The sequence below is a fragment of the Dermacentor variabilis genome, chromosome 3 (genome assembly GCF_050947875.1).
Source record: "Dermacentor variabilis isolate Ectoservices chromosome 3, ASM5094787v1, whole genome shotgun sequence".
Classification (NCBI taxonomy): Eukaryota; Metazoa; Arthropoda; class Arachnida; order Ixodida; family Ixodidae; genus Dermacentor; species Dermacentor variabilis.
This window is the reverse complement of record NC_134570.1, coordinates 111363057-111374984: the sequence shown is the minus strand read 5'-3', so window position 1 is coordinate 111374984 and position 11928 is coordinate 111363057. Positions and strand designations below refer to the sequence as shown.

The 11928-nt window shown below is 47.5% G+C and overlaps 1 protein-coding gene across 3 annotated transcripts in view; it reads left to right on the top strand.

Annotated features, from left to right (window-relative positions):
- The first annotated feature begins 497 nt into the window (after window positions 1–497).
- LOC142576178 (clotting factor C-like) overlaps window positions 498–11928 on the top strand; it is a 44298-nt gene continuing 32867 nt past the window's right edge. Inside the window, exons 1-7 of one of the 3 annotated variants that reach the window (XM_075686177.1) lie at window positions 498–550; window positions 658–926; window positions 1910–2070; window positions 5340–5500; window positions 6896–6991; window positions 8810–8974; window positions 11379–11591. In XM_075686177.1, coding sequence (XP_075542292.1) covers window positions 1919–2070; window positions 5340–5500; window positions 6896–6991; window positions 8810–8974; window positions 11379–11591 — 787 coding nt within the window. In that variant the 5' untranslated portion in view covers window positions 498–550; window positions 658–926; window positions 1910–1918. Of the gene's footprint in view, window positions 927–1909; window positions 2071–5339; window positions 5501–6895; window positions 6992–8809; window positions 8975–11378; window positions 11592–11928 lie in introns of all 3 variants that reach the window. The other 2 variants (XM_075686178.1, XM_075686176.1) reach the window with 2 other exon arrangements.

Genomic DNA, 11928 nt, shown 5'->3' with positions numbered 1-11928 from the left:
TACGCAAGCACAAGACAGTCGTAACTTCGTTCCGACACATTATGTAGCCCGTGGACCGCAAATGTAGGTCAACATTCCGTGCTCTTCTTAGTTCGCAAAGCTTCAAGAACTACTTTGACAGCGTGCGTGTTAGCTCAACGGGAAGCAATTTTCTCAAACACAAACATTTTTTCATAAGTTTGAGCAGGGAAATAATGCCTATATGCCGCCTTTCTTACTAACAAGCAATGCCATTTCTTTCGCGACGGCTTCGGGAATGCAGCCCTTTGGAGTTAGACGGTCGACGAAAGCTCGCACTTACGAAGGGCACATATTCGGCGCTCCGCGCACGATCGCTTTCCGGATCCGTCCTGAGATCTAGCGCTGAAATCCGCCCAGCGGCGGAACAACGCTGACGACGAGCACGTGCGCGCTGATTGCGCCGGTGTTGGCTTTCGCGTCGGTATCGTCGAAAGAGGAGTGCGAGGCGACGATAAAGCCGTTCACCCTCGCGCGCGAGCCCCCGAACGTCCTGCGCGAATACCGAAACGCGCGTACAGTAAAGCCTGTAGTAAGCGGCTCGTTCGGTGTATTGCCGCTCTCGCCCAGCGCGGCAAGACCAGGAAGTTTTTTTTTTAACTGTCACTGGTTGCTTCCCGGCTTTCTCTCTCTTTACAGAATGCTTGAAAGCGGCGCGGGAAAAGCCCGCCTCTCCTCGGGATGGCAAACGTCGGTTGAGCTGTGACGTACCCATGCAAAGCGCGAAGGAGGCAAGGCTCGATTAGACGGCGTCCATCGCGCCTTCGCCGAGGAAGGTGGCGAAGCCTCGCTATCCGGCTCCTCCCCCGCGCAGTCAAGTCCGGTTTCCTCGTCGGTGTGCCTGGCCCGGCACGATCGCTCTCGCCTGGGGCTCGATCTATCTCCGGCGCCCGGAGGTGCGTCTCAAGGCGAGTCCTTCGCACCGTCTTTCTGCCTAGCCAGTTTGTGTGACGCGCGACAGCTTGCTGGGTGCTTCTTTCGCTGCGGCGCTGTTTTGCTTCGCGTGTAGATCAGAGAAAAACTCGGCGTTGTGTAGTAAAACGTGTGCTTCAGATGCCGTCACTCAAAACCGAAGTGTGTCATCGACCATCGGCTGACTGCTTGTTGGCGAAGCTAACGAGCTCATTATTTGAAAGGTTAGACGTACGATACACGAACGCAGTAACACCGAAAAAAAAAGACATTGCAAGAATTGTTTTTTTCCCTCCTTTCGTTTCCGTGTCTTCTACACTCAAACCTTTCAAATCAGGAATCCACACCGATTCACTCAGCTTTCTGTCGCAGCTAAACGTATTCAACTGGGCGCTTGTTCGCCATGACGGTTTTTCATGCAGTGAAGTATTTGAGGAGGTTTGCAGTATTGAACGGGAAAGCATTTTGTCCCCTATGACCCAATTTTAGGCCCATGTTTTGAATCAATTGACATGTGTCAGCAGGTACAGACAGCAACGTTCAGTAGCGTGATTAAGCTCTCAGGGACCTAATCGAAACAGCGGTAATTATAAAGGAAGGTGAAAAATCTGTAAATTTATGCAAGGAACTCCCTCAATGTGAGGCAGAAGGAAAGTATGAGACGGGCGATTCTCCTAATGCAGTGCACACTCCTGGCATAGTTAACGCTTCGCACTTCTCCTATATTTTTTTTTTGCTGGTGTAGTTTCAGTGGCCAACTGTTTTCTTTTTTTTTCAGCACTCTGTTTATCTTGTGCGTGACAGGCAAGAAACATATCTTATGGTGCGGTAATTCAGCGCTTTACTATTAAAAAGCTCCACCACGTATATACAGCACTGCCTTCGTTAGCCCACTCAAATCGCTGCTTCTTCGTGGCTTGTGCGAGGAGATGCGAGTGATTAACAAAACTAATAGTTCACCAATGGCTTCTCCCTCCAGACTCGAGCCATGACGAAAGTGCAGCTCTCGTCAATTTTACTGGCAGCTCTGTGCCTCGGTGCCGAAGCCAGCAAGGACTACAACATTGGTCTCTGCAGCAAGACCTTCTTCAGCTGCCAGTGCGGCACACCTGGTTACACGCTGCACGTGACCGTCAAACAGTGAGTTCCAGAACGCGAGGAGTTGGGAACGAGGTTGCCAGACGAGTTCTGGCCAAGTGGCGTTCACTCCTGTCAAACAAACATACTCCAAATCATGCGCCGACAACCCTGATAACAAGATGTTTGGAGCCGTCATGGAGCACGATCGACGGGAGTGGATACTTTTCCGAACGGTTCATTTGCAGAAAAAGCGTAGTTCTTGCGCAGACAACCGGTTTCAAAAACTGGCGCATGAATGAGATCATATCTTCACGTCATTTCTTAAGCTTAGGCAGATTAAGACTTTAGGCAGGTTACAAATTGGTAGCTTTGATTTAGGTTAATCAACTTTCCGTTTGACCAGTCTCATTGCGTTTAAATTTTTTTACAACGATTTGCTGTTCTGTAGTGCTACTCATGCATCTGTGCAATACTCTATTTCTTTGTTCATTACTTTTATTATCCTGGTGCACCACATACAATAATCTTTCATTTGTTCCTGATTTACAAGCTGCTCATTTGGCCGGCCAACTAGTTGTTAACAGCATTACATGTATTAAATACCGTAAATACGCCTGTTAGTTCTTCACAAATGTATTCCACTTAACCTTAAGTTTCACTTTGTTTAGAAAGTGGAAATCTTATTCGATTTGATATTGGGAAGATGTTTTTTTCTTCTTCAAATATTTGTATCCGACTGAACCCGAAAATTTTGCTCTTTGAACACCCCTAGCTAAAAGCAATATGGATATTGCACCAAATGGTGTTTGCAAACATCCGTAATCTTTTAACAGGGTATTTACATCGCTCATATTAGCAACTTTTAGCAGCCGGCATGAAATAATACAAAATTGGTGAGGATACTGTTCCGCAGATGGGCTGCGTGACTGATTACTGTGGAAGCGTGTGCTAAGCTGTGATGGTGATTAGGGTTTAGGCGTATCGTTTTTTCGACGTGTAATTATTGTGCACCTGAAAGAATGTACGCGTGCAGGCCACTTGCATATTGGACATTGAGGGAAGGACGGATGAAGGTGACTGTGTACTCACTTACCATAAAAGAAAAGAAAAGAAAAGAAAGAAGAAACTATACCAGACTTAACAGCTAATCTCCGCGATGAATGCTGTTTTGGCTTTATCTTATGAAACCTTTGTCATGCAGCAGGATTTGTCTAATAACAGAGAAACAAATACACATGATATTTGTTAAGACAGAAACAAACGAGATCTGAAATCTCGACTCATCATCCTACTTAAGGGTGAAGATTGTGATGTCATTTCTTTTCTAGAGCCTGACGCTTTCGACTACAGGAAAAGAAAATCTGCATATAGACTGTTTTTACGTGGGTCCCGCCATATTTCGTAGGCAGTGAAGCCATCTATGGGCAGTCGCAGTGCTGGCTTGGGCGAGTGCTTTGTTTTGTATGCTGTGGTATATGCTCGGCGGAAGTTACCGGTGATTTTTTTCGCGCTAGGGCAGTATATTGCGCGTGACATGGCGTCTTCTACTTGGGAAACGGTTCTGCGGGGCGTGCTGAAGTAATTTAAGTCGGCATGGCTGGTGCTTCTTATGCTATTCTAGTGGACGGAGCATCCAGTGCGTTGTGTGCACGCGTGTTTGAACAGCCTCCGAGATCGGTTGTGTATTTCTGAAAATTTATTTGAGGAATGTTGCCTTACTGCAGCATTGTCACTGTTATTATAAGCTCTAGTTTAGCGGCACTACGAACATGTAATTATCGTAACAATGTCGCTATCATTCTGCTGCAGAATAAGTTGCGCAGTTTACTTTGGCGAGCCTTCGAATTGTTACTTGTAGACACATTGCGTGAGTGCCTTGTTTGCTGGACGAGGTTTCTCTCCTCGAGTAAAGCAGTTTTGGTTAGTAATAACTGCATGCCGTACAGTGTGAACCATACTGGTCGAGTGGACGAGTGACCAGCTGCAGACTGCGCGAGCGTTCGAGGTGTAGGTCTGTTTGTTTTATATAGCGCATGGCCCGAGCATGCGGCATGACCATGCGAAGGCTTATTGCTGTGTTAGCCCGTGTTCTGTAGCTTTTTCCGCGCTATCAAAAAAAATTAAAAAAATACGAACCTTTGTTTTTTTCAGTGTTGTTGGTCCCGTCGTCTAAGCCCCACTCACCCGTCTTACGGAAATTGTGTCCTCAGAAATATATAAATAAATAGATACATAAAAGCGCCATGCTTTTATGTATCATACTGGTTTACCAACCTCAATGCTCGCTGTGTTGAGCAAGGTCATCGGCCTCATAAAGGAGGCTAACGGGGACGTAGTGTATAGTGATTGCAAGTCTACTAGACCTAAAATGCGTCAGAACGATGCCCGTGGCTGACGCAAAAGTTTTGTGACGATTTGCGCTTAGATGTTTCGGGGTTTCCTTGGGTTGACCATACACGAGCAGTAGGTTGTTTTAGCTCCCACGCCATGCAATCAGACTGAGAAGGTTTTACAATGCACGCTGGCTATACACAGACGCCATTTGTATTCGTCGAGTGAAAAACGATACGCTCGAAACAGTTCACAACACATGCACACACGGCGGCTGACGATGCGGGCGTCGCATTTCTGCGCAAATCAAGTGAAATTTCCGCGCACTGTAGCTAATGCTGCTCCTAAAGGCTACGCAGGGGTCTTTCGATGACCTCATATGAACTGATATGAACTCGTATGAACTCGTATGAATTCCTATCACGTAAATTACATGCACAACGAGCTAGAACATCTCCAAATGGTTCCGCAGCTCGCCACGGCAATACATTAAACCAGCGCTGTACGCCGGCTAGCAGAATCCAGACAAGGGGAAAGGCTAGCCGCACGCCTTTTCCTCAACGCCCCATGAAGAGATATATGGGAGACTTTCCCAAAATTCTAATCCTGTCAATAGTAGCCACAATGCTGTCGCATGTATCGCATGAGCCACACACGCTTCGCTTTCATTTTTCAGGAATGACATTTGACGACACCGCATCTATGTTTCCAGGCAACATCATACTAACAAGCTATATTTTTGCGCATTTATTCCATTATGCAGTTTAAATCGCCAGTAGATATTGTATATTTCAAATCCATTTAGATTCCCTTGAGGAGCACTGGTAAAGAGAGGTTGCTGGAAGTTTTTTATACAGTTTGCTCCGAGAACTTGCATCTTGGAGGAATCTCACGAACATTGCTAAACAGTTGAGGCGGGAACTGTCGGATTCCTTTCCAAGCAGGTTGGGGATCTGCTGTGGTTGCAGGAGCGCCGCTTATTCCACTTCCACCCGCAGGTGCACCTACGTTCACCGGTGGCAATTCAAGTGCCGGCCGTGCAGCAATCGCAAGCCCGAGGAAGTTTGCCCAATGCTCAAAAATTGCAAGGAGTGTGAGGACGACGCCAAGAGCTGCGCCACGTGTCCTCCCGGCCGCTACGGCCAGTGGTGCGAGGAACGTGAGTGGCACACGCACTTTCAAGATGCCACGGGTGGATCCGCTGTGATCTGAGACGACAACTTGGTGCATCATGCAATGGCGGGAAACTGACGCGTACATCTCCAGTCACGCATTTGCGGATACCTTTGAACGCAGTTTGTACGGCATATGACAGAACGAACATACGTTAAAAAAAAGAAAGAAAGAAAGGAACCAATTTTTGTCACGTGTAATTTGTGACTGCGTTAGAGGATTATGAAGTGAGCAATGACAATGACAATGACAATGAGGATTATAAAGTGGACAATGACAATGACAATGGCAATGATGTTTATTTGCATCAGTACATGACGTGAGGGGCACGCAGAAAAAGATGCCACATGGACAGCTTGACGAAGCCTCGGGCCCCCGCATTGGCATTTACGCGGCGTTAGCAAACCCAAAGGCAGTACATCATTGTTTAGAAATGCCGTATATATAAAATGGAGCATTGCGAACAATGCGAAGCAAATGAAAAACAAAATGTGCTCTAACAACAGGGCATAGTAAAAAAACATCTCCAACCAATGACAAAAAGCAATGATAGGCATACCGGTATCGCAACTGTTAGAAACACGAGGGCGAAAAAGATGTAATCAAAACACAAGCCGTAACAATAACATTTCTCATACAAACTAAACAAAAGCAACACCAAGAATATAGTCTACACAATGGGACTCGTTAGTTTCAATAAAGAAAAATTTGCGAAACCAGGGAGACAATCTAGTGCAGCCAGAAATAACTATGCACATATTTAAAAGGATATGCCAAGGAAAGCAATGAGAAAGGACGGAAAGACAGATTAGCGCTGCCTCTCAACTAAACGGTCCATAAAAATAACTGGCATACAAAGCGAGAGCCAAATAAACGAAAAAAAAAACACACTAGACTTATGTACCTTGTTTACGCTCTTTCCGATCCCTTTAGAATGCACCTTAGCCAACTCAGCTGCCTGGTCATGGCATGATAGTAAGTAAGTTCGTTAGTTAGTTAGTGAGTTTGCCGGCAACTCTGTTGTTGGTTTATACCCACTCTTGGAGATTGGCCATGTGTCGTTTTAGTAATTTTTCTCTCGTTCTTGTGTTACGTCTTTACTGTGTCAACGGCGTTGTCACGTTTGCATTTCTGTCACGACGCGCCATTTTCCTTGCACGATGCCGAGTCGCTTTTCCGCGTGCCGCGTTTAGAGTGGCCAATCGGGCACAGCAACTGAACAGTACAGTAGAGATCAGCAGTACACTTTGGAGAAAAAAAACAGTGACTGCAACTGCCTGCTAAACTGGCACGCAGCACGAATGGGCCTTAGCTGCAGTACTGGTGCTGCGGCCTGCAGCATCGTGCCATGTAATAGAAGAATGCTTTCGTTTGATTTCAGGCTGCCAGTGCCAGAACGGGGGAACCTGCGACTCTAAGACAGGAGCCTGCACCTGCCCGCCCTCCTTCATCGGGACCCACTGCGAGCAGTTTTCAGGTTCGTCCATACAATGTAGCGATTGGTTCTTTAAAAGTTATCCTACAGCAAACTCAACCTCAGTGAAGTGATTAATTTATAACAACTCCATACTTTTTGTTGCCATGGACGTCGCCCTTTGCAGCGCTAGCTATGTTAGGTTCTTGCGGCTGTTGATGCGTCTGATTACAAGAAGTCAAAAGATATTGAGATATGTATATGACAAGGATGAAATAAACGCCAAATATTAAAGATGTGGAGATACAGCATATTTTCAGAGTAACCTCGCACTGAAGAGTCCGGTCTACTTCAGGAGCACCCACTTTTGGGCTAGTTGATTACGCATAGCAGATCACGTCAAGTGCGCACAAACAAGGGCAAAGTGAGGAGGAGACAACACAAGCGCTTACTTCCAACTGATCGTGTGCTTACAAAGTTGCATCATTTGAACACTTTCCTTCATGACGTCCCAATACCGAAATACCGACATCAGGTGGTCATGCTCAGAAACTTAGTTTCTTTGGACGACAGTAAAACAGAAGGTGCGCTGACACACGACACACCCGCCTTTCTAATGCAATATGCTTCAATTATCTCCCTAACATCCTGATTTTTATTCTTGGCTACTATCCTACGCATGTTGAACAAGGGTTTACACGGCTTTTTGTTCTATATTCCACAGTCATGCTCAGGAACTAAGTTTCTGAGCATGGCCACCTGATGCGGGCATTTCGGTCTTGTGACGTCATGAACGAAAGTGTTCAAATGATGCAATTTTGTAAGCACACTATCAGCTGAAAGTAAGCGCTTTTGCTTTCTCCTCCTCACTTTGTCCTTGTTTGTGCGCGCTTGACCGTGATATGCTCTATTTGTCTGTTTGGGGAGTTGTGAGGAGTGCGACGGCAGTTTCAGCGTCACCTACGTATTTTCTCTTGAGTTACGGCGAATGTTATGAAACCGCGACCACATCCGTCAAGCTCAAAGGCCAGTTCGCGTACCGTATCGGTGTTGTTGAAATGCACCGGACTGAGTGACAGTCTATATATCGATTATGGGGTTTTACGTGCCAAAACCACTTTCTGATTATGAGGCACGCCGTAGTGGAGGACTCCGGAAATTTTGACCACCTGGGGTTCTTTAACGTGCACCTAAATCTAAGTACACGGATGTTTTCGCATTTCGCCCCCATCTAAATGCGGCCGCCGTAGCCGGGATTCGATCCCGCGACCTCGTGCTCAGCAGCCCAACACCATAGCCACTGAGCAACCACGACGGGTTGAGTGACTGTCTGTATTCTTTCAGTGCGTCCTCTTCTGTACACACGGTGTTTACCCTCCCCCTCTTTTCCTCTTTCTATCCTATTTACCATGAACACCTCGTATTGCTACAAGAGAGAGAGAGAGAGAGAGAGAGAGAGAGAGAGAGAGAGAGAGAGAGAGAGAGAGAGAGAGAGAGAGAGAGAGAGAGGAATATAGGAAGGCAGGGATGTTAACTAGTCAAGGGTCTGGTTGGCTACCCTACGCTTGGGGAAGGGAGAAGGGAAAGAGAGAGAAAGGAGAGAGAAGGTGTAGATACGTGTACGCACGGCACTTGTGTTAAAGCCGCTCTCGCCAAGCAGACGTTCTCAGAAAGCTAAACCATACATTTGTCTGACTGACCTCCACACTTATTTGCGCTTTTCGCTTTATCTCCCTGTGCAGCCCATTAAGCCTACAATCTTTCCTGGTCTTATTCACCTTGATCATCAAGATGACGTATCTCTGTCAGCGCCTGAAGATGCCTCTGCTGGAATTGCGTTAACTGGGTCCAGGCCACCCGTGGCCGCTTCTTCCGTTGCAGGGTGCATGCCGCCTCAGATAGGTGCCAACGTACAGGTGACTCTGGACCACCCCCAGACGCCGACGGTGTCCTACTTCGCCTGCGAGCGCGGTTTCTACCTTATGGGCGCCACCACCGCCACCTGCCTCGGGAACGGAGTGTGGAGCGAACCGAGCCCTAAATGCGGTAAAGGGATACGTCACCGCTTCCGAGTGATTGTTAAGTGCGAGGATGCTCAAGCGCTTTAGGTCACGCGGACGAAGCAGGCGGACGCGCGGAAATGCTATAGCACGAAGGTCAGTGCTTCTGCGTGTGTACTGGCTTCCCTGGTGTTCTGCATAGCGCATCGATGTTCTCAAACACGTCTTCCTAGCAAGTTTGAACCTGTTTCTATGTGTATTTGTCATGATTGCCGGGCTGAAAACGACGCCTGCGCTACGAGAGGCGCCGTATTGCAGGACTGTGCATTAAGATTACTTTTGACCCCCAATCTGGGTTCCTTGGGTATCTACCGAAACCTAAGTACAGAAGCGTTTTTGTGTCATTAGAATTCTCTCGACACCTAGGCACTTTTCGTTCTATCGGTGCCTGTTTCGCGGCACAGGCGGCGTATTTACACGGACTTTACACGGCGCGACTTTAAAGGCGCGGCTGATAAAAGTTACATCAGGGGCTCTTCTAGCTGACAATAAAAGTGAAAGATTTACACCTGATCTAGGTACCTATGTAATGACACCATAGTTCATTGGAATTCACAGATACTGAAACCCAAATCTACCAGCGACAAAAGCGTTGAATTAAGCTTTCTTCGTGGCGTTCGAAAGTCTAGGCGCAGTGGCGCGTCGGCTTATCGATGCGATTGGCATTATTAGCCCACTTCTCCCACTAAAAATTGTAAATAAAGGTTTATTCTGCGTTGCGGTATGTTCCTACATGAACATAATGCTAATCGCACTAAAGTCGACAGTCAGCGTGAGATGGGTTCTGCCGTAATTTGGAATTCTGCTGCCATCGGTGCACCGTCTTCACCGTCTTCACCGCCTTGAATCGAATCCGTGACCTCGTATTCAGTGCAAAAAAAGGCCATAGTCACTGAGTCATCGCGGCGGATAGACAACACACCCCTACGAGAAATGAATCAGATGACACGCCGCGAAGTTTCTGAACGTGCTTCCTGTGAGGAACAATCACCAACTAGCCAAAACGCCAACGTTATGGCACACCGAATTCACGCTAGAGGACGACGAGCCCCCCCCCCCGCCGTTTTCGTAGACATCGGAACGCGCACAGTGCTTGATTCCTCCAACATGGTCTGGAGCCAACTGAACATGGTCGCACGCGCAAGCTGCATGTCTCACGCAAAAAACTGCTCACCTCTTTTTGTCTTGTTTCTGAGATTGTTTTATGTGCAGAAATCCAACAGCAATACTTTAATAACCTTGCGCACCAAACCAAATCTAGAACGCCTGGTTTACGTGCCACAGGAATACCTCGAAGCAGATCCGTTCATGCAGCATATAATATGCGAAACACGCTGAGACGACATGAAAATTGGCTGCGCATATAAAAAGAAAAGAAGCCGCAGTTTCGCTCAAAAGCCGGAGGGTCAGTTGCGATAGCAAATTAGTAGACAGCTATACGAAGTAAGGATCGCAGTCTTATGGGCCATGTAAACTCGTAGAAATTCGCTTACAAGCTAAATTAACAAACGTGGTGTGACGCGCACAGAGGCACACGGAAACACAGCTCACTCGATGAGCGTGGACACTCGCTGTCAAAATGCTGGCGCGAGGAACAGCTGCAGCAGCAGCGAGCGAATTGGCCTTCGCACTGCCTTTCGCTTCGACGCAAACTAAGCGGCAAGAACATAGCGCATACGAAGCTATGAGCCTTCAACGTACCTAGGCTCTGTCCTCATCGCAGGCTGCTTTCAAGCCGGAGCCCTATATGCGGCGGCAGCCGCGTCATACGCAGCTGCCACCGGAGTAGAACTTCTCCCCCCCCCTCAGTGCTTTGCGTTGAGAGGGGTGAGGAAGACGGCGTGCTTCCTCCTTGCCTTCCTCCCTTGCGCGCGAGAGAACAAGCTACAATCATCGGCTCACCCTCGCACGCTTTCGCTCGCACTCACAGCATACGGCGTGCGGCCACGTCGTTATCGCATTTGGGCTTTATGCGAAACATCACGCCGACGCCGACGACGACGCAGAGGGCGACGACGATGGCGTAAATACTCCTAAAGTGTCCATATAATTGCTAACAGAATAAAAATTATGCACCTGTAGGGTGGACGAAGTGCATGTTGAAACTCATTGGCACAAGCTAGCTAGTATTTCTCATTCACGTCTATGGCATAAACAGATCAACGCTCCTTAAAACCACACTGGAGACGATTCGGCATGGATAGTGTCAATCACTGCATATGGAATCGGGCAGCTGGTTGAATGTGAATAAGCTTGCAATCTTGACAATGCTGTTCTTATAAACAGTAGTTGTACCTCATACACACTTTATTCTGCGTGATCCTTCTCTGGCTCGTTAGTTGTAGCACTGGTGCAAGAACAGCCGATATTTTTTCGCGCACTTTCCGCAGAACGACTATCCTTCTGTCCTGACCTGGGCCGCGTGGTTAACGGCCGTCTCAAGGAGCAGCGCATTTCCTTCCTGGCGGGCGGCGACAATGCTTACGCCAACGGCAGCGCTGTCGAGGTGGTGTGCGACGATCGTTACGACCTGGTCGGGGAGTCCGTGCTCGAGTGCAGAGACGACGGGACGTGGTCGGCCAGCATTCCCACCTGCGTCAAAGGTCCTTTAAAAGATCTTTTCGCCTTGCCTTGGACCCAGTGTGGTTACGACATAGAACTTGATTGATGCATAGAATATGTATTGATTGAATGATCGATCGATTCATTGATTAATTGGGTGGATGGTTGAGCCACTGATCGACTACGTCAATGACCGTGTTTAGAGTCTCCAAGAATCCACCAGGCTATGAGGGACGTTGCTATGCGGACCTCTGTAAGTGTTCAGCGCCAGATATAACTCAAGATGCAGAAAATCTATATTTCTTTATGCACAATCGCTTTTTCATTTTGGTTATAGCAAAATGCGGCCGCAGCGGCTCGAAAATGGGATTAATTGAA